Raw genomic sequence first — 22,778 nt, 5'->3', positions numbered from 1 at the left:
CTTAGTTAGCTGTAGCGTTTAGCTCTTACCTGTAAATAGCTTTAATTAGGTGTTAATAGTTTTAAATAGCTAATAGTTTACCGTTCTATTGGAGGTCATTCTCACCTCTTTGAGGCCTCAGTGCCAGGGCATGCTGAGTGGCCAGGCTTCAAGGTCTGCATTGACTGTAGGAAGCGAATGCCAAAAAGTGACCCTCATTCAGCCTGCTTGAAGTGTCTGGGCGGGAGTCACCAGCAGGACCGCTGCCTGATCTGTAAAACCTTCAGTCCCAGGATCTTGAAGGACCTGGCTCAGCACCTCAAAGTCTTGCTGGTGAAGGCAGCTTTTCGGCCTGAGAAATCCCTACCCGCCAGGCCAAGGGCATCTTCCTTGGTGCAGAGTGAACCAGCATCGAGCTCTGTCACTGTCTTGACAAAAGAGAAGGGAGCCCAGCACCATGGTGCAGGACTGGTACCACAATCTCCTTGGAGATGTAAGTCTCAGACCCTGGTGTCTCTCAAAAAGAAAAGGCACAACAGGGGCCGTTCTGCTTTAGCTGTCAAGTGAAAGGAGAACTCCCAGGCGGTGTCAGAAAAGATGCACCATGGGCAGACCACAGATGCTCAGGTGTCAACGCCAGCCCAAAGGTCCAGCCACCGCTTCCTGCAGCTTCAGTTGACACCAGAGATGTTCCTGGCAGTGCAGAGCCTCCTGCAAATCACAGCACCTTTTTCACCACCGAGGAGGCAGATGTCCCCAAGGCAGGTGTTAAGCTGTTCACCATTGTGGGGTAAACCCTTCATGATGGCATGCCTACCTACACCTCTAGCTCTACTGGTGACCACAATGCCAGCGCTGTCCCAGGTGGGGCTTACACAGCCATCCTTGGGACTGGCACCTCCTTGGTCTTTGGCATCAGAGGCCTCTGAGTCAGAGTCCTACTCCTACTTCTCCAGCTCGGGCAGAAGGAGTGCTTTCTGTTTGTCCAGATGGACAATGCTCCGCTCTGGGACAGTGGCTACTAAAGTGGCAGCCATCTCCACAGAAGCTGTTCTGGACTCAGTGGGCTTTCCATGAGAGCCAAGAGTAGTTCATTCACCCTCCATCCCAGGCTGTGTCGCTGGTGTCAGGGTAGTTCATTGGAACAGCTGCCTTCTACAGAACTGTCCTCGTCAGCACCGTCAGTGACCTTGCCACTGACCCCCTTGGTGGTGTTATCGTCATCAGCTGCAGTGCCTTTGACGCCTTTTCCTCCGGTGCTGTCCACCATGGTGCAGACCATTCTGGTACCTGTGAGGCCTAGTGGGTTCCTACTGATGTCTTCCATGATGTCTCCTCCTCTTGTGGTGCGGAGCTTGGCACTGCCCTTTGTGGGCTTGGCATCGCTCAGGCAGGTGTCAGAGCTATTCCCCTCAGTTCACAGGGCAGAGGCACCAGACCTTGCGGGAGCCATGGATGTGGGCTGCCCATTGCAGGTGGGTGCATCCTCTTCATCTTCTCCAGGCAAAATGGTAGTGGGGTCTTCTATCTCTTCTGTCTTACAGGCTGGTAAGGCCCTCCAGCAGCTGATTCGCAGGATGGCCCAAGGTTTGAGTGTACAAGCAGAGGTGAAGGACAAAGCCGATCTGATGACTGATATTTTGTCCTCACTGAGTCACACCAAAGTGGCACTGCCTCTCGTCAAGATCATAGCCCAGATGGCCAAGATCATTTGGCAGACCCAGGCATTGGCCTACCCCATGGTGAGATAAAATGAGAGGAGATATTTTGTCCCTTCTACAGGTGTGAACACCTTTTTACCCATCCCTTCACCCAACTCCCTGGTTGTAGACATGGACAACCACAGGGAGAGACGGGAGTTTCAGGAACCCTGACCCAAAAATAGATGAAACGTTTGTATGGTAGTAAAGTTTATTTAACCGAGGGAATACAGGTGCTCATAGCTAATCAACAAGTCCTCATGAGTAGATACTCATACAGTACAGTTTCCTCACTCTCCAAGTTCGTCGACCTGGTTTCCCCAGATGTCAAACCCAAATTTATGACATTGGTGGAGGAGAAGAAGCTGATTTCGTATGTGGCTTTGCAGGCCACCCTGGATGTTGCTGATGTGGTGACAAGGGTCATGGTGTCCGATGTGGCCATGAGAAAGGGTGCATAGGTTCAGGTCTCTGGTCTTCCCTTTGAAGTTCAGCAGATGATTCAGGACTTGTCCTTTGAGGGATTGACCCTTTTCATGGAGAAAACTGATAAGAGGCTACATAGCCTTAAAGACTCCAGGTCCAATCTGAGGTTGTTGGGCCTCCATACTCCTGTGACATAATGCAGGCATTTGACTCCCTGCCCTCCCCCAAGGCAATTCCCTCAGCAGCTTAGGGATCAGAATAGGCAAAGAGGTTGGAGCAGCAGAAGGCACTTCCACCAGCCCAGCCAGGGCCAAGGGACCTAAGTCCGACCTTTGGTGGTGTGGTCGAGAGCGCCACACCACTCCCCATTATGGATCCAGCATGCCCTATGTTTTTTGTTTTGCCTATTCCCGTTCTAACGTGTCTGGTGCTGTGTAACATGGGACTGGTGGGCCCTTTGCACAATAGAAAGGGGATATGCTATCCAGTTCAGTTCTTATCCCCACCACCTTCAGCCCACCTTCCTTGTCCCTTTTCAGGGACCCCTCTCACAAGAGTCTGCTCAGGCAGGAGATTCAGTCGCTCATTGATCGGGGGGCAATGGAGGCGGCTCCCCCACAATTCAGGGGACAGGGGTTTTACTCCCATTATTCCCTAATCCTGAATTAGGGGAAATGAGGTCCATCATAGACTTGGGAGGCCTAAACAAGTTTGTAAAAAAGATGAGGTTTTGTATGGTCTCTCTGGGGCTCATTATCCCACTGCTGGATCTGGAGGACTGGTTTACTGCTTTCGACTTACAGGATGCATACTTTCACGTTGTGAGCTATCCTCTCCGCAGGGTGGGCCTCAGGTTTGTGGTGAACAGGGGATGCTGTCAGTTCACAGTCCTTCCATTTGGCCTGTTGACAGCTCCTAGGGTTTTCACCAAGTGCATGGCAGTAATGGTAGCCTTGCTCTGCAGGCAAAATATCCAGTCGTTCCCATACCTGACAACTGGTTAGTCAAAGGGAGCTCCCAAGCCCAGGTTCATCAGCACATAAGGTTTATTCACCAAACCTTTGACAGTCTGTCTCCTGGTAAATGCGGCAAAGTCAACGCTCATCCCCATGCAAAGAATAGAGTTTGTGGGCGCTCTCCTGGACTTAGTGCTCACCAGGGCCTCCCTGTCAGAAAGCAGGTTTCAAGCTATGGCCAGCATCTTAAACAACATGATCAAGTCCCCCACCATGAGGGCCAGGTGCTGTATGAAGCTCCTGGGACACGTGACAGCTTGTACGTTCATGGTGCAACACTCCAGTCTTCGACTATGTCCCCTCCAGTTGTGGTTCTCTTCGGTGTACCGCCCTGTGATGGACAATATAGACAAAATAATGACATTGCCGCAGCAGGTGTGGCAGACCCTGCATTGCTGGCTCTGTGTTCAGACCATGACTGCAGGGGTACTTTTCAGGACTCCACAACCTTCACTGATAAGAATGCATCAGATTTAGGCTGGGGAGTGCCGGACTTAGGCCCTCTGGATAGTGTCAGACCTTGAGCTTCACATCAATGTGAGACAGCTCAGGGTGATCAGGTTGGTGTGCAAGGTGTTTCAGGACAGCCTAGTGGGGCATTCAGTGTCAGTGAGTAGAGACAACACAACAGTAGTGTGTTAATTATATCAACAGATGACAAATTTCAACTATCTAACTACTATCTATCAATGTTGTGACAAAAAGGAGGGAGAAAAAAATCTCCTTAGCCTCTCATGATAGGACAAGAAGAAATTGGCTTAAATTGCAAAATGGGAGTTTTAGGTTGGACGTTAGGACAACTTCTTAACTATTGGTGTGGTTAAGCACAGGAATAAATTGCCTAGGGAGGTTGTGGGATCTCCATCATGGGAAGGTTTTAAGAGCAGGAAGTATCAGTCAGGGATAGTCTAGATGGTGCTTGGCCCTGCCATGAGTGAGGGGACTGGACTTGATGACCTATTGAGGTTCCTTCTAGGTTTATGATTCTATGAAACTCAAGTTCTGCATTGTCGCTCTGTCTTCCATTATTCCCTCTTGGGATCCTGAAGACTGGTATACTGCTCTCAATCTCATGGACACCTATTTCCACATTGCAATCTGCAAGAGGCACAGGGTTTTCTTTATTTTACTGTAGGTAGAAGCCAGGACCAGTTTGCTGTCTTCCCATTAAAGCTTAGCTATGGCCCCACAGGTGATTACCAAATCTGTCTCAATGGTGGTGGCTTACTTCTGGCATCAGAGAAAGCAGACCTACTCATATCTGGGTGACTGTCTCCTCAAAAGAAGCTCCAGAGATGGAGTCTATGATGGTTGGAGCTGCTGCTACTAACATGTCGACAGTTCAGCCTGCTCATCAACACAAGTCATGGAACTCCAGATGGTTTGCACAGCATGCAAGGGATTTGTCCCTTACCTTGCCAGCCGTCGGGTCAGAATCCTGTCAAAAGACACCACCGCAATAAATTACATCGATACTGCAGAGCATGGTCACCATCCCTCTTCTAGGAGGTGGTTCATCTTTGTGACTACCGTATTCTTCATGACATTTTTCTGGGTGCTGTTCACCGGCCAGGAGTCAGAAACATCATGGTTGATCATTTGAGCAGAGAGTTCTCTCACCACGAGTGAGCCCTCATCCTGTAGGTGACTTCCATTGTCTTATGGGTGGGTTACTTCCCAGGTAGAACTGTTTATTAGCAGACAGAACAGGAAGTAATACAACTTCTGCTGTAGGAGAGGCCTAGACAAAGGGTCCATCTCAGATGCCTTCCTTCTGCTGTGACGTACCAGTTCCTCTACACCTTTTCTCCAATTCATCTTATCAGCAGGGGCTTGCTGAAGATCAAGATAAGATGAAAGGGCTCCTGGTATCCACACTGAGACTCTTCAAACGGATAACCTCTTGCATCTGGGCATGCTACAACCTGGCAGGGTCTTCAGCTGGATTTTTCAGCCTTAAAGTTCTTTTGCCACAGTTTGCTGTATAGTAATTTATTGTTAATATTGAAGGAGCATGGAGAAGTTTACTGAGCACTTTTCAAATGCTGAGGCATATACAGTGGTTACCCTGAAGAGTGTATAGGGTTTGTTTGGCTTTTTAAAACTCTATATTTTCCAGTCTGAGTTGTCTTAAATTTGTTGGTTTTTTTCACAGCTATTTGAAATCCTGTTCAATATTATTCATAAGATTACAGCAGATGTGCTAAATTGGCCAGGGAAATTATGCAGGAAGGAAGGGCAGTTGACAACTTACAGTATATACAGATGTAACATCTATTAGAAATATCCTTTGTGGTTTGTTTGCATGCGAAATGAATAGATTCTCTAAACAATGCTTCTATGAATGGAAGCCATCAGCAAAATTGCTTAAGGGTGCAAAAACCATTACTTATACAACACTAGATGTAGCAACTCAGTGTAGTAACTTGTTCTGTTTTGCAGTAATTATTTAGCAATTATTACATAAATATTTTCTCACATCTGTTGTAAATGAGAGAAGATAACTTCTCTTGTTAAGACTTGCTAGTCCAGTTTTCCTTCCTAACTTTATCCACCTATGGAAACCACTTTAGTTTCCTTTTAATGAGGCATGATATTACTGGAAAAAGACCACTTCAGGCATGTTTTCATGTATCTTGTGTGCTGTGTGCTGAGGAAGTATCTCCTGCAGATCTGACAACAGCAATTCCAGGCCCCAGGACAGAACAGTCAATGGGCCCCCATGCACTGAAAAGCCAAGCCTGCACAGATAGTTTGCCTGACATTTGAGTAGTGCTGTGTCTGTGCTGGCTGGCACCCAGTGGCCTGCCAGGGATTCCACATGCCCACCTAGCTGTGTTCACTGTTGTTGGTACTGCTGCACATGCGCCCAGGACTACTCATAAGGGCTTGGAGCTCTTGGGCATAACTACTATTGCAGTGGCAGCAGATGTGGGCTCGGGGGGCAGGACTATTGAAATCATCCAGGACCCTGGGCAATAGCTTCCTCTCCCCAACCCCTACCCCCATCTCCAGGCCTGGTGTCATGTACTAGTTTTTAGAGCAAACTTACTATATCTTGTGTGATTCCTCATTTGTTCTCAACAATTGTTGTGAAATGTATGCAAAATCCTCAAAATGTTGCAAGAAAGTAATAACGTAATATTTAATTGCTAATAGTATGCTGAATAAGATTTAAATTAAGACACAGTTGCTGGTAAATGTCTGAAAGTCAGTCAGAGAATGGATATAGGCTTTGTTTTTGTTAAGCTTTGTGGCTCTTGCAGGGGGGATTTATTGACAAGGGGAGAGAGTATGGTGCACAGAAATGGGAAGATTGTTCCAGGTGTAAAGGGATGTATGGAAGAAAGCATGGAGTTGTCAGAGAAGAAAATAGAGAGAGCACATAACTGGCATGTTAAAGGGAACAGGTTGGATCATAGAGATAAGATTTGCAGCAGAGATATGGGCAGCACTGCACAGAGCCTTTAAAGTGATCTCTGAGGTAGCTGTGTTAGACAACAAGGAGTCCAGCGGAATCTTAACAGTTTTACTGTGGTGCAAGTTTTGTGAGTTGCAGCTCACTTCTTCAGGTGCATGAAATAAAAGGGGAAAAAGAAAGGGTGGGATGGGAGTGTTATATCAGAGCTAATTCAACCAGGATGGGTGTGGATAAGAAGGTGAGAATACCTAAAGTGGAAAATTACTTCTTGTGATAAGAGCTAATTCCTATTCAAAGCCATTCTGATGGTGTCAGATTTGTATATGAATTCCAATTCAGTGTCATGCTACTGCCTGTTTTTTTAATTTAAAAAAAAACAAAAAACAAACTCCTGTATCCCTGCTATCTGTTTCTTTTTCTTTCATTTCATGTATTTGACAAAATCAGATGCAACTCACAAAAGCTTATGCCGTAATAAAATTTAGTTTTTAATGTGCCACTGGACTCCTTTTAATTCTAGAGTCATTGTTAGTACAGGTTGAATCTCTCTGGGATCTGACTGGTGCCGAATGAGAAAATTTGCTGAATGACAGGAGGTCAATATTGTCCAGCAGCGTTACCAACAGTTCCACTGCTTGCTGTGTTCTTAAGACATTTAGGGGTAAATTATAGATAAGTAACAGCACAGAATATTTGAGAGCCAGGACTGGTGGCTGTAAACAAACTTTATGGGACCACAGCAAACTTGGCTACACCCGTAAGTGGTCATCTGGTTAACTAAAATCATGCTGGATTACTGATGTTGTTGGATGCTAGAGTGCCGGACTAGAGAGGTTCAACTTGTATCTTACTCTCCATCTGGAGACTGAACCTGCTCAGAGATTCAGAAACTGGAGCAATGTGGTCTGAACAGAGGGCATAGAAGATGATTGTAGTTGCTTTGTCCTGGATGAGAAGTGACATTCTAATAGGCGGTGACCAGATGAAGCAGGTAATAATCAGGATGGATAAGTGTCATTTATTTTTCTAAGAAGCCAAAAGTGGAGTGTTCCATAAAAACGTTGGTTTTCTTAATTGGAACTTTCAGACAGTAATAGAAAGCACTTTTTTCCACATGCTCTCAGAAGTCCACCTGTGATCCACTAATACTCATGCAGTCTCCTCTGTAGACTTTCTTTCCCCTGAAACCTACATTTTTTTTTTCCATCTTTTTAATTATTTATTGTTGTAGTAGTGTCGGGAAGCCCCAAGGATGGACATTGTACAGACCAAAAAGACAGTCCTTACCTCAAAAAAAACTTATCAGATATTTCTGCAATCGTTGGTAGCTGCTGTCTGCTCTCTTGAAAATTGTTGTTTTAGCAAGAGTTTAAATACGACATAAATAAAACAGCTGAAAGGACAAAATATTGCAATTCACTTTTTGGCAAATAATTTCTGAAATACAAATACAGATGTATTTGTATATTTTAGGGAGAATATCCAGAATGCTTTTAATTCAGTGTTTACCTGTGAGAATTACTCCCATGAGGAATTCTGAAATAAAATCTGCTTGCGTTAGAAGAATAGAAAGAAATTGAATAAAAAGACTGCATTTCCACTTCTATTTATACAGTCTGGGAAATTCAGTGGGCCACAGCATTAGTATCAGCAGGGGATTCCTTGCTCCTAGCGTTAAATTACTGTCATAATCACTCAATTATTTCTTCCTTGTACTGTTTAAAATAAAAATCCATCACATTCTATGTATTTTCCCTAACATTTATTAGGTTCAGTGTTTAGGAAAATCAATTATAGTCAGTCAGGCATGAATTGATGAATGTTCTTGTAATAATTGTCAGTTGTTAAACTGAATGTACTTTTTCTTTTCACCCCTTTTCATTTCCTTCAGAGGGCAGAGGTGGCTCAGAGAGAGGCAGAAACCTTAAGGGATCAGCTCTTGTCAGCTAACAAATCTCTACAACTTGCTACACAGATCCAGAAGGCACCTGATGTGGTGAGAAAATATTTACCTATTCTTATAGGCTTCTGACATTCCTGCAGTCCAGTTCTTTCAATTTATGCTCATAGTTAGAAAAAATATCTGTTTGGAATAATGTTGTAACTAAAACAGAATTGTGTTCCTGGTTTGAATACATTTTTGACTGGACAAAGTATTCATCGAGCTTGGAGGAAAAGATGGGGGATGGGAAGGGAAATCCTGTCTACTCTTTAAATCAGTGGTTCCCAAACTTTTCGGCCCCTCTTCCGATTTTTGAGAAGCCCTTATGCGCCCCCCGCCCACCTCTCCTTTACCATCATCCAACCCCCTTTTTTAATAAAAAAAATCAATTTGTAATTTAAAGTAAACACACAAACATGATATAAAATGTTATTTAAAATTAAAAATAAGCACAAATAGCTTTTCCTAGCCCCTTGCAGGTGCCTGGTGCAACCCCAGTTGGCCAGCTGTCTGAGTCCCATGCCAGCCACCAGAGCTGCCCGCGCCAGCCGCCCTCCCGCCTGCCTCCCAGAGCTGCCCACCTACCTCAGACCTGCATTGCCAGAGCCATCCACCCAAGCCCTGCACCACTGGGGCCAGCTGCCCGCCCCAGCCGCTCAGGCTGCCTGCCCAAGACCCATGCTGCCTTGGCCAGCCACCCACCCACCAGCCCAAGCTACACGTTGCAGGGACCAGCTGCCCACCCAAGCTGCCTGAGCCCTGTGATGCCGGGGCCAGTCATCCAAGCCCCATGAGTCCTTCAAGCCGGCCAGCTGCCTTAGCCCCACGAGCCATCTGTCTGAGCCCCTCCCTTTCCACAATGCCCGGCACCACCAGACCCCGCTCTTACCCCATCCTCCTTATCTGAGACAGGCACCCCCAGAACCCATCTAACCCCATCCTCCTTCTCCTCCTCCTCCCACCCAACCCATGTTCACTCACCTTTGCGCATGGGTCTTTGCCAGCTGCCTGCTTTTTATAGTGTCTGCACTGGGTCACCCATGTAAAATGGCAGGGGCTGAGAGCCAGAGGCAAAGGGCAGGTGGAATGATGGGAGGGGTCTGGGTTGCATCATGTCCCCCCCCCCCCCCCCCGCCCGGCTCCAGAATTTCTTCGTGCCCCCCAGTTTGGGAAATCATGCTTTAGATGTTAGTAGGATCTGGGCAGCACTCAACTACTGCTCAGGGAGACCAGGTAGACAACAGCAGTTATCAAAGACTCTTTCAAGTTAATAGAATCTTTAACCACTGAAAAAATAATTAAGCAATGCTATACGACGTGGCTTGAATTAACAGGGCATTAACAGTTGCATTAGGTGCATAGTGAGGCATGAGACTTCAGCCGACCCAACCATGCAGCCTACCATTGCACTCATGGTCCAGAGTATCACATATAGGGTCATACTGTTCTTACATATGGCTCTAAGAGAGTTTTAAAATTACATTTTAGCTTGTGTTGTGTCTTTCACCAAATATTTCCTACTATGAAAAATTAGTTTATAAGCAAATAAGGAAAAAAATAATAGTGATATAAAACGCATTCTCTTTCTTATTTTTGTTGACTTTGTTTTTTTTGTCTTCCAAGTATTTTGAAATGAAATACATGTCCATATTTTGTTTTTGGAGACGGTTTACACTATTCCTTTGCCCGTTCCACCTTCCAGGCACAGACTTTCTATCTTAATAACCACCTACTTTGACAGGAATGTTTCTTCTGAATTTAGCCTATAAAGGTGACTACTAAGTGTTATACATTTAAAAAAAAAAAGAGAGAGGGAGAGAGTCGGGAGGAAAGGAAAATTGGCTCTGGTTGCAACTAATTAATCAAAAATCATTCCTTATGTGCTACTTTTTATTATGAAGCAAATACGTTCTCCCCTCAGCATCATACAGAAGAATACAAGTTGTCTTAAAAGGTATATTGGTACAGTTGTCAAAAAGCCTGAAAAAACATTTGAGAGCCCAGTGATCTTCTCACTGAAGTTAACCAGAGCAGAATTCAAGGCCTAATATTATAAATCAAAAGTCAGAATATCAGCCTTGACTTTGAATTACCTGTCAGTTCCCAGTTTATATTCCAACATTCTTATTATTTTAGCATTGGGTTTTTCCTTATATTTGGTAGTACTTTTGCACCTCATTCATATTTAATATGACAACTACTGCAGGATGAAAATGGTCATTATCTATCTTATTTCAAACTGCGTTCTGGTCTCAATAGAAATATGCAGTAGACAGTAATGCATCTTGTGATGTTTCATGCCACCAAGTTTAAGATTTTTTTCAAAATAAAAAGTATAATGCACTGTAATCGGAGAGCATTTTAACTACTGTTGCAACTTGCGGCTTTGTGTGTAAGATACATTACATAGACATTGGGGCTCAAGCTAAGTTTTGGGAGGTTATGGAAAAGTCACTTAACTTATTTCTGCTCTGGAAGGTGCATTGGTATCCAGTATCTAGCAGTGTAATTTACTGTAATGAGAGGGACTGTCACGAATTATAATCCCTGTTGTTACACGTATTTTTTTATGTTCAAAGCACGGTGCAGATGTTAACTCCTGGATATTCCCAATATCAATGTTATGTAGATGACATTGTTCTCTGTTATCCCTATTTTATGCATTAACTGCCTGAGACATAGGGAGCTGAATTTCCTACGTCTACAGAACAAAAAAGCAGTCCAGTAGCACTTTAAAGACTAACAAAATAATTTATTAGGTGATGGAGTGGGTCTGTCCCACAAAAGCTCATCACCTAATAAATTATTTTGTTAGTCTTTAAAGTGCTACTGGACTGCTTTTTTGTTTTGATAGAACACAGACTAACACGGCTATCTCTCTGTCACTATATCTACAGAGTAAGTCAGTGGCAGAGCCAGAATTAGAATTTAGGAGTTTGACTTCCAGTGCCACACTTAGTCCTGACCAATGATCCTCCAGTTGGAGCATGTTGCCTTAATTGATATGTTATTTCTTTCACATTAGGAGCAGGCCATAGAGGTGCTGACGCGATCTAGCCTGGAGGTGGAACTGGCTGCAAAAGAACGTGAAATTGCCCAGCTTGTAGAAGATGTCCAGAGACTTCAGGGCAGCCTCACCAAACTTCGTGAGAACTCCACCAGCCAGATATCACAGCTGGAGCAGCAGCTGACTGCCAAAAACAGCACACTTAAAGTAAGGATTCAGCATCGTTTGCTCAGTCCTTATTCTGACTACGACATGTGGGTGAACATGTAGTAGTGTAGATTCCATCTTCTATTGTACAGGAAATCCTCTTTCATATCTGATGTTCTGTCATCCAGAACTCTCAAATCACCAGCATTTTAACCATATGAAATTTGAGTTGCGTTTTCCATAAGTACAGTACAGTGAAAGTAAATACAAATAAATACAGCAAATACACTAAAAGTTTACAGTGTGCAATACTACTATTGCTGATAAAGTATTCTGCACACATTTTTGCTCATATTTTAATGCCTAACCCTTTTTTTCTTTGGTGTTATGCATTGCTAGGCATACCCCTCTGTTATCCAGAATATTTGAATATCTGGCAATCTCCCAGTCCTGGGGCTGCCAGATATGAACAAATTTACTGTAGTTGTGAGTGGCACAATGTCATCTTTGAATAATTGCGCATGTGGATTCAATTCTAGGGGTGTGCATGCCCAAGCACAGCCACTGGAAATTGTTCTCTTAGTGGTACCTTTTGGAGCCGCTTGAGCATCTCCTGCTACCACATGTTTATAATATTGGTACAAACCACCTAGCCAGCCCCACGCCCCCTCAGTTTCTTCTTACTGCTCTGACAGTCATGGGAAATGGTTATCCTTGCTGTGGAAACTTTCTCAAGGGTCTTTTATTCTTTCTATTAGTTGTAGTCAGTTTTTTTGGTAATTTTAATGAAGTTCTGTAACTTTTTGTGTCTGTGTGTGTGTGTGAGAAAACAACCATTAAAATCTTTGCTATTTTAGACAATTGCGTTACAGTCAAAATTTAAGGTCAACAAAACACTACTTTGACATGGTTCTCTGTACATCAGAGTTTATTTGTCAGCACAAAGGAATAGAAAGGTAAATTTCATAACACTGATGTCACAAATAGGGCCATAGTGGCACAAACATGGTAAATAGAATCCTAGGGCTGGAAGGGACCTCAGGAGGTCATCTAGTTCAGCCGCATGCCTAAAACAGGATGAACCCCAACTAAATCATCTCAGCCAGGACTTATTCAAACCAGGACTTAAAAAACATCTAGGGATGGAGATTCCACCACCTCTGTAGGTAACTCATTCCAGTGCATCACCACTTTTCTGGTGAAATAGTTTTTTCTAGTATCCAACCTATACTTCCCCCTCTGTAACTTCGGACTACTGCTCCTTTTTCTGCCATCAGTCATTACTGAGAACAGCCTCTCTCCATCCTCTTTAGAGCTCCCCTTCAGGAAGCTGAAGGCTGTTATCAAACCGCCCCTCAGTCTTCTGTTCTGCAAACTAAATGAATCCAGATCCCTCAACCTCTCATAGATCATGTGCTACAGCTCCATAATCATTTTGTTACCCTCCACTGGACCTGCTCCAGTTCATCCACATTCTATCTATACTGGGAGGCCCAGAACTAAACACAGTACTCCAGATGTGGGCTCAGCAGTGCCGAATAGAGGGGAATAATAATTTATGTATATCTTCTGGAAATGCTCCTCCTCATGCACCCCAATATGCCATTAGCCTTCTTGGCTACAAGGGCACACTGTTGACTCCTATCCAGCCTCCCATCCTCTGTAGTCCCCAGATCCTTTTCTGCTGCACTGCTAATTAACCAGTCAGTCCACAGCCTGTAACAGTGCTTGGGATTCTTCCGTCCCAAGTCAGGACTCTGCACTTGTCCTTGAGGAACCTCATCAGATTACTTTTGTCCCAATCCAAATTGTTGATGTCTGTGAGATGCTGGAATTCTCATGCCTTCTTAATGCACCACTGTTTTTTCAAAGTCTGTTTTACGTTGGACTTTTGCCTTGGCCTTGGCGTGCAATTTGCTCTTCATTGTGCAGATGATGTCAATTTGCCAGGCCCTAATGGCTTTCCTTTTCACTTCACTCAGCTGTTCAGTTTGCACATTGTTTTCATCAGACCAGTCCTGATGCTTCCTGGACTGGTAGCCAGTGGTTTCTCCACAAGCTCCAATGATGGCATTCTTCAGCTGACACTAGTGTTCTTCCACATCTTCAGGATGTGCAGTCAGCAGCTTCCTTTGGAGTGCTATCTGGAAGTCACTTCGTTTGATGGAGTCCTTCAAGCCTTGTACATTGATCTTTCATCGTGTCAATTTCCTCTGAGTTCTCCATTTGGTGACAATCCTAATTGCTATCAGGATCGAATAAGGTGGTGGTGAGTCCACCAGTCATCAGCACTAGTGATTGCACGTGTGAGAAGGACATCACTCTGATCCTGAGCACGGACAATGACATAGTCTATGAGGTGCCAGTGCTTCTATCGAGGATGTTGCCGCGAGGTCTTACATTTGTTTTTTCTGGTGGAAGAGCGTGTTCATGGTTAGAAGAACGTGCTCTGTGAATTTTGTAAGGAGGAGCATTCCACTGGAGTTGCAGTTGCCTATTCCTTCTTTCCCAATAGTAGTCTGCCAGCCTTCTGTCTCTCTTCCAACCCTGGCACTGAAATCTCCCAAGAGAATAATCTTGTCTTCTTTGGGAATGTCTTTCAAGACTGTGTCCAATTGAGTGTGGAACTTCTCCTTCACATCATCTTTGGTTTCTGGAGTTGGTGCATAAACAATGATGACAGTTGCCTGTTGGTTTTTGGCAAGCTTCAGATGAAGAGTCATGAGACACTCATTGATCCCGACCAGGACCTCAGATAGGATCTCTGTCAATTCATTCTTGATGGCAAATCCTAATCCATGAATTTGTTTTTCTTCCTTTGGGATTCCTTTCCAGAAAATGGTGTACCCCTCTGCCTTTTTGTTTTAGCTGTCCTTTATCTGGCCTGTGTCTTTCTGGCACGGCAGCTGTATCGACGTTGAATCATTGCAGCTTGCATGCAATGATTGCTATGCATCTTTGGCTCACTCACTGTCTGGGTTGTCCATTAGAGTCTGAATATTCCACGTTCCAAAGTTTGCCATTTGATGTCAACTGCGTAGAGGTGATCCCACTGGAAGCAGTTATCCAGTCCCAGAGGTTAAGATGGACTATGTTTAGGGCACCTTTTCTAGCCACCTTCCCATGTAGGGTGAGCAGAGGGAATCCTAAGTAGGGATGTTCAGTTGTGGATGCAGCTTTTGGACTGCTCTACCATCTCAGTCCTTGAAACGGAATGACTGATGCACGCATCCACTGCCTAAGTGCTAGTCCATGACTGAAAGCTTCCAGATTTCACAGTCCTGCTCCCATCACCAGTCGCCATAGGGCTTAAGTTTAGGAGAGTAGTACGCAGAGGAAGACACCCATGCATCACTTATTTTAATGTGGGGAGACTGTTGCACTGCAGACACCACATAATCCTTGATGGATAGAAGGCCCAATTCCAATGGCATGGGATTCACAATAATTGGAATTCTCCTGTCTGCTACAGCCTTCATCAGCCTTCATAGCTGTTCTAGCATTACCCTTGCTATGTTCCGCCTGTTCTGCTGTTGACTTTTAGGGTCGTTCTTTGTCTGGACCTTCCCTCTTGACCTTGTCATCATGGGTGACCCTTCTTGGGTATAGGAGGCCCTGAGAGAGATGCCATAGGGAGTCTCTTACACCCGGAAGAGTCACCCATGATGGCGAGGTCCATCAGGGGGAGAGTCCAGACAAAGATTGTGTGGTGGCTGCAGTGGGTCCACTCAGCATGACAAGGTGACAATCCGGAAAGTGGGTCCAGCCATGGAGGAGCGAGCAGTCTGGGCAGTGGGATCCCATGGCTGCAATGGGGCTGGGCAGCAGGCTCTACGGAAAAATGGTTAATTGGGTTAAGAGATAACATTTAACTAGTTTAACATTCTTAGTTAGCACTTGTGGCTTCTTCTTGGCATTGAAGACAAACCAGTAAGGATGTAGCAGATTAAATACATTCTGTAGTTCTGGCATATTTTGGAGCTTTCCTCTGAAGCAGCCAACAATAATTTATTGCCATATTCTAAAAGTAGCAAGATGGACATTAGGCCTAGTTTATGCTATTTTTACGCTCTGAAGAAATCTCATTGAAGTAATCAGAAGTATCTATTTATTCAGATAAATTATCTAATCTTTTGAGGCATTTATACTTAGCTAGTGTTTGTAAAATTGTTTGCTGTTTCAGTTGTTGCTTGATTAGATTGGTCATTTCTACCCTTTTCCCTCTGTTATGTTTCTCTTGATTGCTTTACTCGTTAAGATGTTTGTGCCTTTTCTTGTTATACTAATTTTTCGTTTATTTGGTAAAAACTTGACGTTCATTGAGATTTTTGAATTCTGTATAGATTTTACTGTCAGAAATTTTAAGTACATAAAACGTTGACAGTCTATGGTTATTTCATGTTACGTTATACTTCATTGCTGTAAATATATTGGCTTTGCTTACGTTGTGCTTCAGATATGCACTGCTACTCTCAAGTTGCAGGAGGAGGAGTGTATTTATTTTTACTTCAGACACTTTATTATCATTTTGGATCAGTTAGCTGAACAAAAAATTGTCAGTCAGATAAAGCAGCACCACACTCAACTTGTCTGTGGCAGTTGTAAGCCCAAGAAATTCTCTTACTATTCTCCTGCATATCTAGGTTGTGTCTATATGAAGCAAGGAAATTACTTACATTGTAAACTCTTTTGTGGCAGGGTCTGTCTTTTTAGTTTTTTGCACAGTGTCTACCAGTGGCAGCTGCAAACAGTATTATCAACCATTATCATAACACTACAGCTTAGGGTTCCTGGAGCATTTATCCTACAGTGCCAAGCACTGATGCTGGGCACTGGCTTTTGGGTAATGTTCAAATGCCTTGCACTATATTCTGGGTTGTAGAAGGAGGGTCAGCAGTAGGGATGTCAAACAATCAACCAGTAAACCAATATGCTACCCAGTTAACTGACACTTGCTGGCAAACTGGAGCAGCTCCAGCCACAGAGGGGGCAGAGGGACCCCATGGCTGTGGTGGGGCTGGGCAGCAGGCTGTAACTTAAAATGTTTATCGGTTAAACACTATTGTTTAACCAGTTAACCAGTTAAACATCCCTACTCAGCACTTGTGGCCTCTTTTCCACAATGAAGACAAACCATTAAGACTGCAGATTAGCCAGACCTAAGCAAAAGATCTGCTTAGCAAGTCTTGGTGATGCAGTCTTATTGGTTCCCCTTGAGTGTTTAATCATCTGGTTATTGCAATAAATAATGTTTGTAAATCACTTGCTACAGTTGTTTGTTTGGCCACAAGGCAATGAACAAGTATTATAAGTCTAATGCATTGTGGGCCATAGATTCTTGAATGTAAATAAGATGGTACAATAGTAATACAGCATATGACAAAATACCACTCTTGGTTTTTTATTTTAATAGGGTTGTCACATTTTCAACATTTGTGCCACAAATCTGTTTGTTTGTAACTATTGCATTACACAAATTGTTACATGTCAATTGTGCAAAGCTTGGTGCTCTGTAAACAAGAACACATCTACAGCAATTTGGTTCAATTGAATTAGTTATAGTAACAGAGAGTAAGCCATGCTAGTCTGTACACTATCAAAACAAAAAGCAGTCAAGTAGCACTTTAAAGACTAGCAAAATAGTTTATTAGGTGAGCTTTTGTGGGACAGACCCACTTCTTCAGACCATAGCCAGACCAGAACAGTTTGTGTCTTAAATATTGAGTCTGTTCTGGTCTGGCTATGGTCTGAAGAAGTGGGTCTGTCCCACAAAAGCTCACCTAATAAACTATTTTGCTAGTCTTTAAAGTGCTACTTGACTGCTTTTTGAATTAGTTATAGTTAGTTTTCTATTATATGTAAACTAGGTATCAGTAGTGGTTCCTGAGCCATGCCCCATTCCGCTGTATCAGTCATTTGTATACTATTATAAAAGTTCACCTCCCCTCCCCTACACCCCCAAAAATAGAAATAATTTCTCTCTTTCTCTTTTTTTGAAAGCAACTGGAAGAAAAACTGAAAGGACAGGCTGACTATGAAGAGGTTAAGAAAGAATTAAAGTAAGTGTTAAATGCTTACATAATTTCTTCACAGACTGTAGATTAACAATGCTTGTTGAATAAAGCTACAAATCTGTATTCTTGGAATACTAAGGAATAACTCAAAACCACAAAATGCAAGGAAATAGTGTTTTGGCTCAGATTGCATCCAGAGACCAGTGTAAACTGTGCTCTTTAGTTGCAACTGGAATATTATGGAGTTGCAAATGGTTGGGCAGGTATTCATGAAACATTCTGTCTCTGTGGAAGAAGTTTGAGAGCCATTTAACAGGTGAGTTAAATGTGAGTGTTCATCTATAACTCTCTGTGCTTTTGTGAGTCCATGTCTCCCACTTACCATTTTATTGGGTTGTATGTTTTACAGTAACTTTTTTAATACCACAAACAGCATCTCTGTGACTCAGCTTTTATTTTAATGCCTCATAAGTTCTTTTAAGATTACAATTTTTAAGGTTCTATTTGCCAGTCTAGGAGCAATTTTTAGTACAAAAACAGTTTTCTAGGTTATAAATGCACAACCTCCAGCTCAACCTTTCCTTTTGTTAGTTTGGGGTTATGGGTTTTTTCCTTGCATTTTTTGTAGTTTAAAAACAGCATTACATTGACGATATACCAGGAAAGGAGAGCAGTGTGTCCATGCTCACAGGCCTTTGGAGAATCTGGGGAGTAGGTTTAATTTTGCGCATCAGTGCATGCTAGTTCCATTATGTTTAAACCATTACAGATCTGACGCCCTGACAGATATACACATCAGTATAGAGTTGGTATTTTTAACACAAAACAAGTTACTAGTTAGTTTTTTACATTGGGTATACCAAGCAGATGATATCATGAACTTCACTGTCTTATGGATTTTTTGAAGAACTTCGCTACTGGCTAAATTGACTTGTGATTAACACAGATGCAGTTTCACAGATTTCAGCACGTTTGTGTCCTCATGTAATTGGTGGCATAATAGGGAATGTAGCTCTCCAACCACTTCAGTTACTTCCATTTGTGGTAGTATAATGCCCTGGAATCTGTGTCCAGTCTTAAATAAAATCTGGCTTAGTTTGGCATGAGGGCAGCTCAGAAAAGAGACTAGATATGGTATTTTATTATTTAGTTTGCAGAAGAGAAGAGTGAGGGGTGATTTGATAGCAAAAGTTCCTGAAGGGAGGTTCTAAAGAGGATGGAGAGAGGCTGTTCTCAGCAGCGGCAGATGTCAGAACAAGGCGCAGTGGTCTCAAGTTACAGAGCAGCACCTGTAGGATCAATATTAGGAAAACCTGTTTCACCAGGGGGGTGGTGAAACACTGGAATGCATTATTTAGGGAGGTGGTGGAATCTCTATCCCTAGAGGATTTTAAGTCCCAGCTTGATAAAGTTCTGTCTGAGATGATTTTGTTAGGGTTGATCCAGCTTTGGGCAGGAGTTAGACTTGATGACCTCCTGAGGTCCCTTCCAGCTCTAGGATTCTGTGATTCTACCACTTTCAATTTGGATTGTTAGTTATGGGTATAAGTCAAAACTACCTAGATCTATAAGCATTCATGTGGCTGGCATTCCACCTTTCCACTCAGGTGCCCTAGTAGACCATTTTTACCTATTCCTCAGTAACCAAGTTTCTAGTCTTTGGGATATTGCTCTGGAGAAAGAGAAGGATGGCTTGACAGTAAAACTGTAAGAAGTGATTGTCTGTGGAGCTATTGATGACTTATGAGCCAGTGGCTGGTACTGGTGGCTCAGGCCTTTATAGGGGAATTGACAGCCTTTAAAAGGATCCCTGTAACAGCTGTCCTGTTCTAGGTGAGAAAGAGGTAAGGCGCTGTCAAGTTTTCTCACCTTCTTGCTACCAGAGAACTGGTGCTGGAGTTATGTGAATCCTGCTGACCCTATATTACATGGCCTGTGACTTAAAGATAGACTATGGCTCTGATACAGAATATCTCATTTTTCAATATAATCCAAAAAGGAGAAATGCATGACTAGGTTAATATGTTGCCATGTGTGTGACCAAAATGTATTTGTCAGCAGGTAGCTAACTACTTTTGTTTGTGTGTGTGAGACAGTGGACCTAGAAATTCTCATTTTAACTATAAAACAAGGTCAGCATTAAAAGCAGTAGTGTAAGTATCCTAAAACCACATACACCAAACTGTTCATGTGTTGTGGTGACTGCAGCTGACACGCATGCTTCACTTGTTTTGGAGAATGACACTCGCATTATTTCATCTCTAAGAAAGGAGAGAGAGAACTGTGTATTGTCCCTCCTGCTGCACGAGTTGGTAGTAGTGAAGACTTCTAGTTTCACAGCACCTAGTAAATCAGTTTCTCTGCAGAAGACAAAAAGATTATCTTCAGCTTCTGGCCTACGCCCTAGGAATTAAGAAGCCTACTTAACTGCCTAAACTGGCAGTAGTTTACAGATCTGAACCAAGGTAAGGGCTTCGTGTCTGATCCATAAAGCTCTAAGGAACAGATCTGAGATTCCTTGAAAGTGCATCAGGAAGCTACCTCCTTTGGTTCCTTGGTTCCAAAGTTCCACCTTCCAAGATGCCATCTCCTTAGAGAGAGATCTTCAGTGGTTCAGCTATAGTGGATTTGTTTGCTTATCCTGATAGGTTATGTCTACACTAGATGCATCTGTTGACAGAAGTTACTGTCGAGCAATAGCTGCTCCATAACTTGTTCTGTCGACAGAGAACTACCAGACTGCATTGCCCTCTGGTGACAGAAAGCGGAATGACAGCTCTGCAAACAGGGACACCCAGCAACCAGAAGCCCTCTCTGTCAACATAAGTGTCTGTACTGTACTTCTGTCATGCGTCAGTTTTTTGAGGGATAACTCTGTCAAGGCAAAAGCAAAATTCTGTCGAGGCTCTGTCGACAGAAGGCTTTATGCATGTAAACACCCCCTGAGTTCTGTCGACAGAACTCTCCAATGTAGACACAGCCATAAGGTGTACCAAGTGGCTGCTAAGCCTTTTTTTTTTTTCCCCTGCTCTGAGACGCTGCCAATATCACTTCCTTGAAGGAAAGGAAGAACAAAAATCACTGTGGATTTCAAGGGTAGAAAAGGTGCTGGGCTGTTGTTAATATAAACAACTCAGGTTCTGTTCAAACTGATGCCAGTAATCGTCAGCTTCCCCCAATTCTTGAGATCCCTTAGACATAGGTCAGCTTTTTCCCCAGGAGGAACAAAATTGGCCTTACTATCAGATGTGGGATATGGGTCCAGAATGGTAGCTCTCAGATCTAGGGACCTACATTTACTGAATCATCCCTGTCTGTGCCTTTCCACAGTTCCCATCTTGAGTAATGTGACTATGCTATCTTCTCCACGGTCCTGCCCAGATCACACAAGGAGAATAACAAACTTCTCACAGCTCTGCTCCTCTCAGGGCTTCAGAAGAGAGTTGTCCAGGTCTTCTCCTTCTGTACCTTGAGATTTGTTTCCTCATCAAGATTGGTTATCAGTTATTTTAAGAGGACTGGGATGAGTTCACAGGTCTCCTGGACATAGTTGCCCCATAGATCTAGAGAGAGAAACATCCTTTACTTCTCTGCAAAATCAGTGTTACCAACATTTCCACTGCTTACTGGGCTCTTAGAAGACATTTAGGGGTAAATTGTTGCTAAATAACAGCATAGAACGCTGAGAGCCAAGGCTGGTGGCTGTAAGCAAACTTATCCATGCTAACTAAAATCATGCCAGATTATGGATGTTGATGGATGAGAGAGTGTCCTACTAGAGAGGTTCTACCTGTACTGTGCAAATTTCATGGGAGAAGACCAGTGTTTCTCAAAATGGTGGTCCTGATGCTTAAGAAAGTTGCAGGTGATCACAAGGTTATTTTAGCGAGTGAAGTATTGCCCCCCTAACATCCGTGCTGCCTTGAGATGTGGGTGGCTGTAGAACAGCAGTTTTTGGCTGGGTGCCCAGCTGTGAAAGTGGTGCCTCAGCAGCAGCAGTGTAGAAGAAAGAAAGATAATACCATGCCATCCGTTTTTCAGTGCTGGTGGGTTCCTGGCCAGCCACTGGTGCTCTTAGTAGCACAGCGACACTGCCAGCAGCAGCAGTGCAGAAGTAAAGGTAGCAATACCAAAACCTCCATCTTACTCCCTCTCAACCCTCCTTCAACTCTTTTTGGGTCAGGATCCTTACAATTACGCCACCATGAAATTTCAGTTTTAAATAGCTGAAATTGACATTTACAATGTTTAAAATTGTGTGACTGTGAAATTGACCAATATGGGCCATGTGTTTGGCAGTGGCTCTAATCATTACTTTTGTGCTTGGATTTGTTATTGACTTACTGTGTGACCATGTAGAAATCACTAAAAACTATATTTTCAAAAGCATTCACTGACTTTGGGCACCTTGGTCTCTGGGTCCCCAACTTTTGACACTTAGACTGATTTTCAGAGATGCTGAACACAGACAGCTCCAGTGGAAGTAAATGAAAGTCAGACTCTGTATTAAGCCTTAACCGCTGTGAGATTTAGATTCTCCATCTGTAAAATGACAATGCTTATTCTGAACTACTTCACAGAGCTCTTTTGAAGATTTAATATTTCTAACATGCTTTGCACATAAAAAGTGCCACACACATTTTAAATATTGGATGAGAGTTTTTTTCAGGGGCAGGGGGTGGTGGTTGTTAGATTTTTTGGTTTTTTGTTTGTTTTTTTTTGTTGGGGTTTTGTTTGTTTGTTTTTGAGGAGACTTGCCAAAAATGAATGCCCTGTGTGTGAAGAAGAAGGAGCAGCTATTTATTGTTATTGTCCCAGTAGCCACAAATGACCATCTGCCGTGGACCACTTTAAAAATAAAAATCTTTAAAAAGCCAACACACAAACACAGTATGTTTATAGTCCAATGTATTGTTAATCAAACCAAAAGGCTTTGGATAGACAAAGAGACTTGTAACTGGATTAAACTATCAAATTCTTTTCTGAATGTATTTATAAATGTTTGGCTCTTTCATGTGTCTTGAGAAATACTGAGCAGTCCATCTTCCCCATGCTGTAGTAGGAAGGTTATTAAAATGAAGGACTGCCTTTTTGGCTGTAGTGCATCGGTCATATTAAAAAAAAAA

The 22,778-nt window shown here is 43.2% G+C and overlaps 1 protein-coding gene across 4 annotated transcripts in view; it reads left to right on the top strand.

The window, feature by feature from the left end:
• Positions 1–22,778, top strand: part of CUX1 (cut like homeobox 1) — a 420,256-nt gene that overhangs the window by 280,331 nt on the left and 117,147 nt on the right. For all 4 annotated transcript variants that reach the window (XM_075013971.1, XM_075013970.1, XM_075013967.1 and 1 more), the window contains 3 exons: positions 8,434–8,538; positions 11,510–11,698; positions 17,639–17,697. In XM_075013971.1, coding sequence (XP_074870072.1) covers positions 8,434–8,538; positions 11,510–11,698; positions 17,639–17,697 — 353 coding nt within the window. The remainder of the gene's footprint in view (positions 1–8,433; positions 8,539–11,509; positions 11,699–17,638; positions 17,698–22,778) is intronic.

Source organism: Carettochelys insculpta, chromosome 19 (assembly GCF_033958435.1).
Source record: "Carettochelys insculpta isolate YL-2023 chromosome 19, ASM3395843v1, whole genome shotgun sequence".
Classification (NCBI taxonomy): Eukaryota; Metazoa; Chordata; order Testudines; family Carettochelyidae; genus Carettochelys; species Carettochelys insculpta.
Note: the sequence above shows the minus strand (reverse complement) of the source record. Positions and strands in the feature narration are given on the sequence as shown.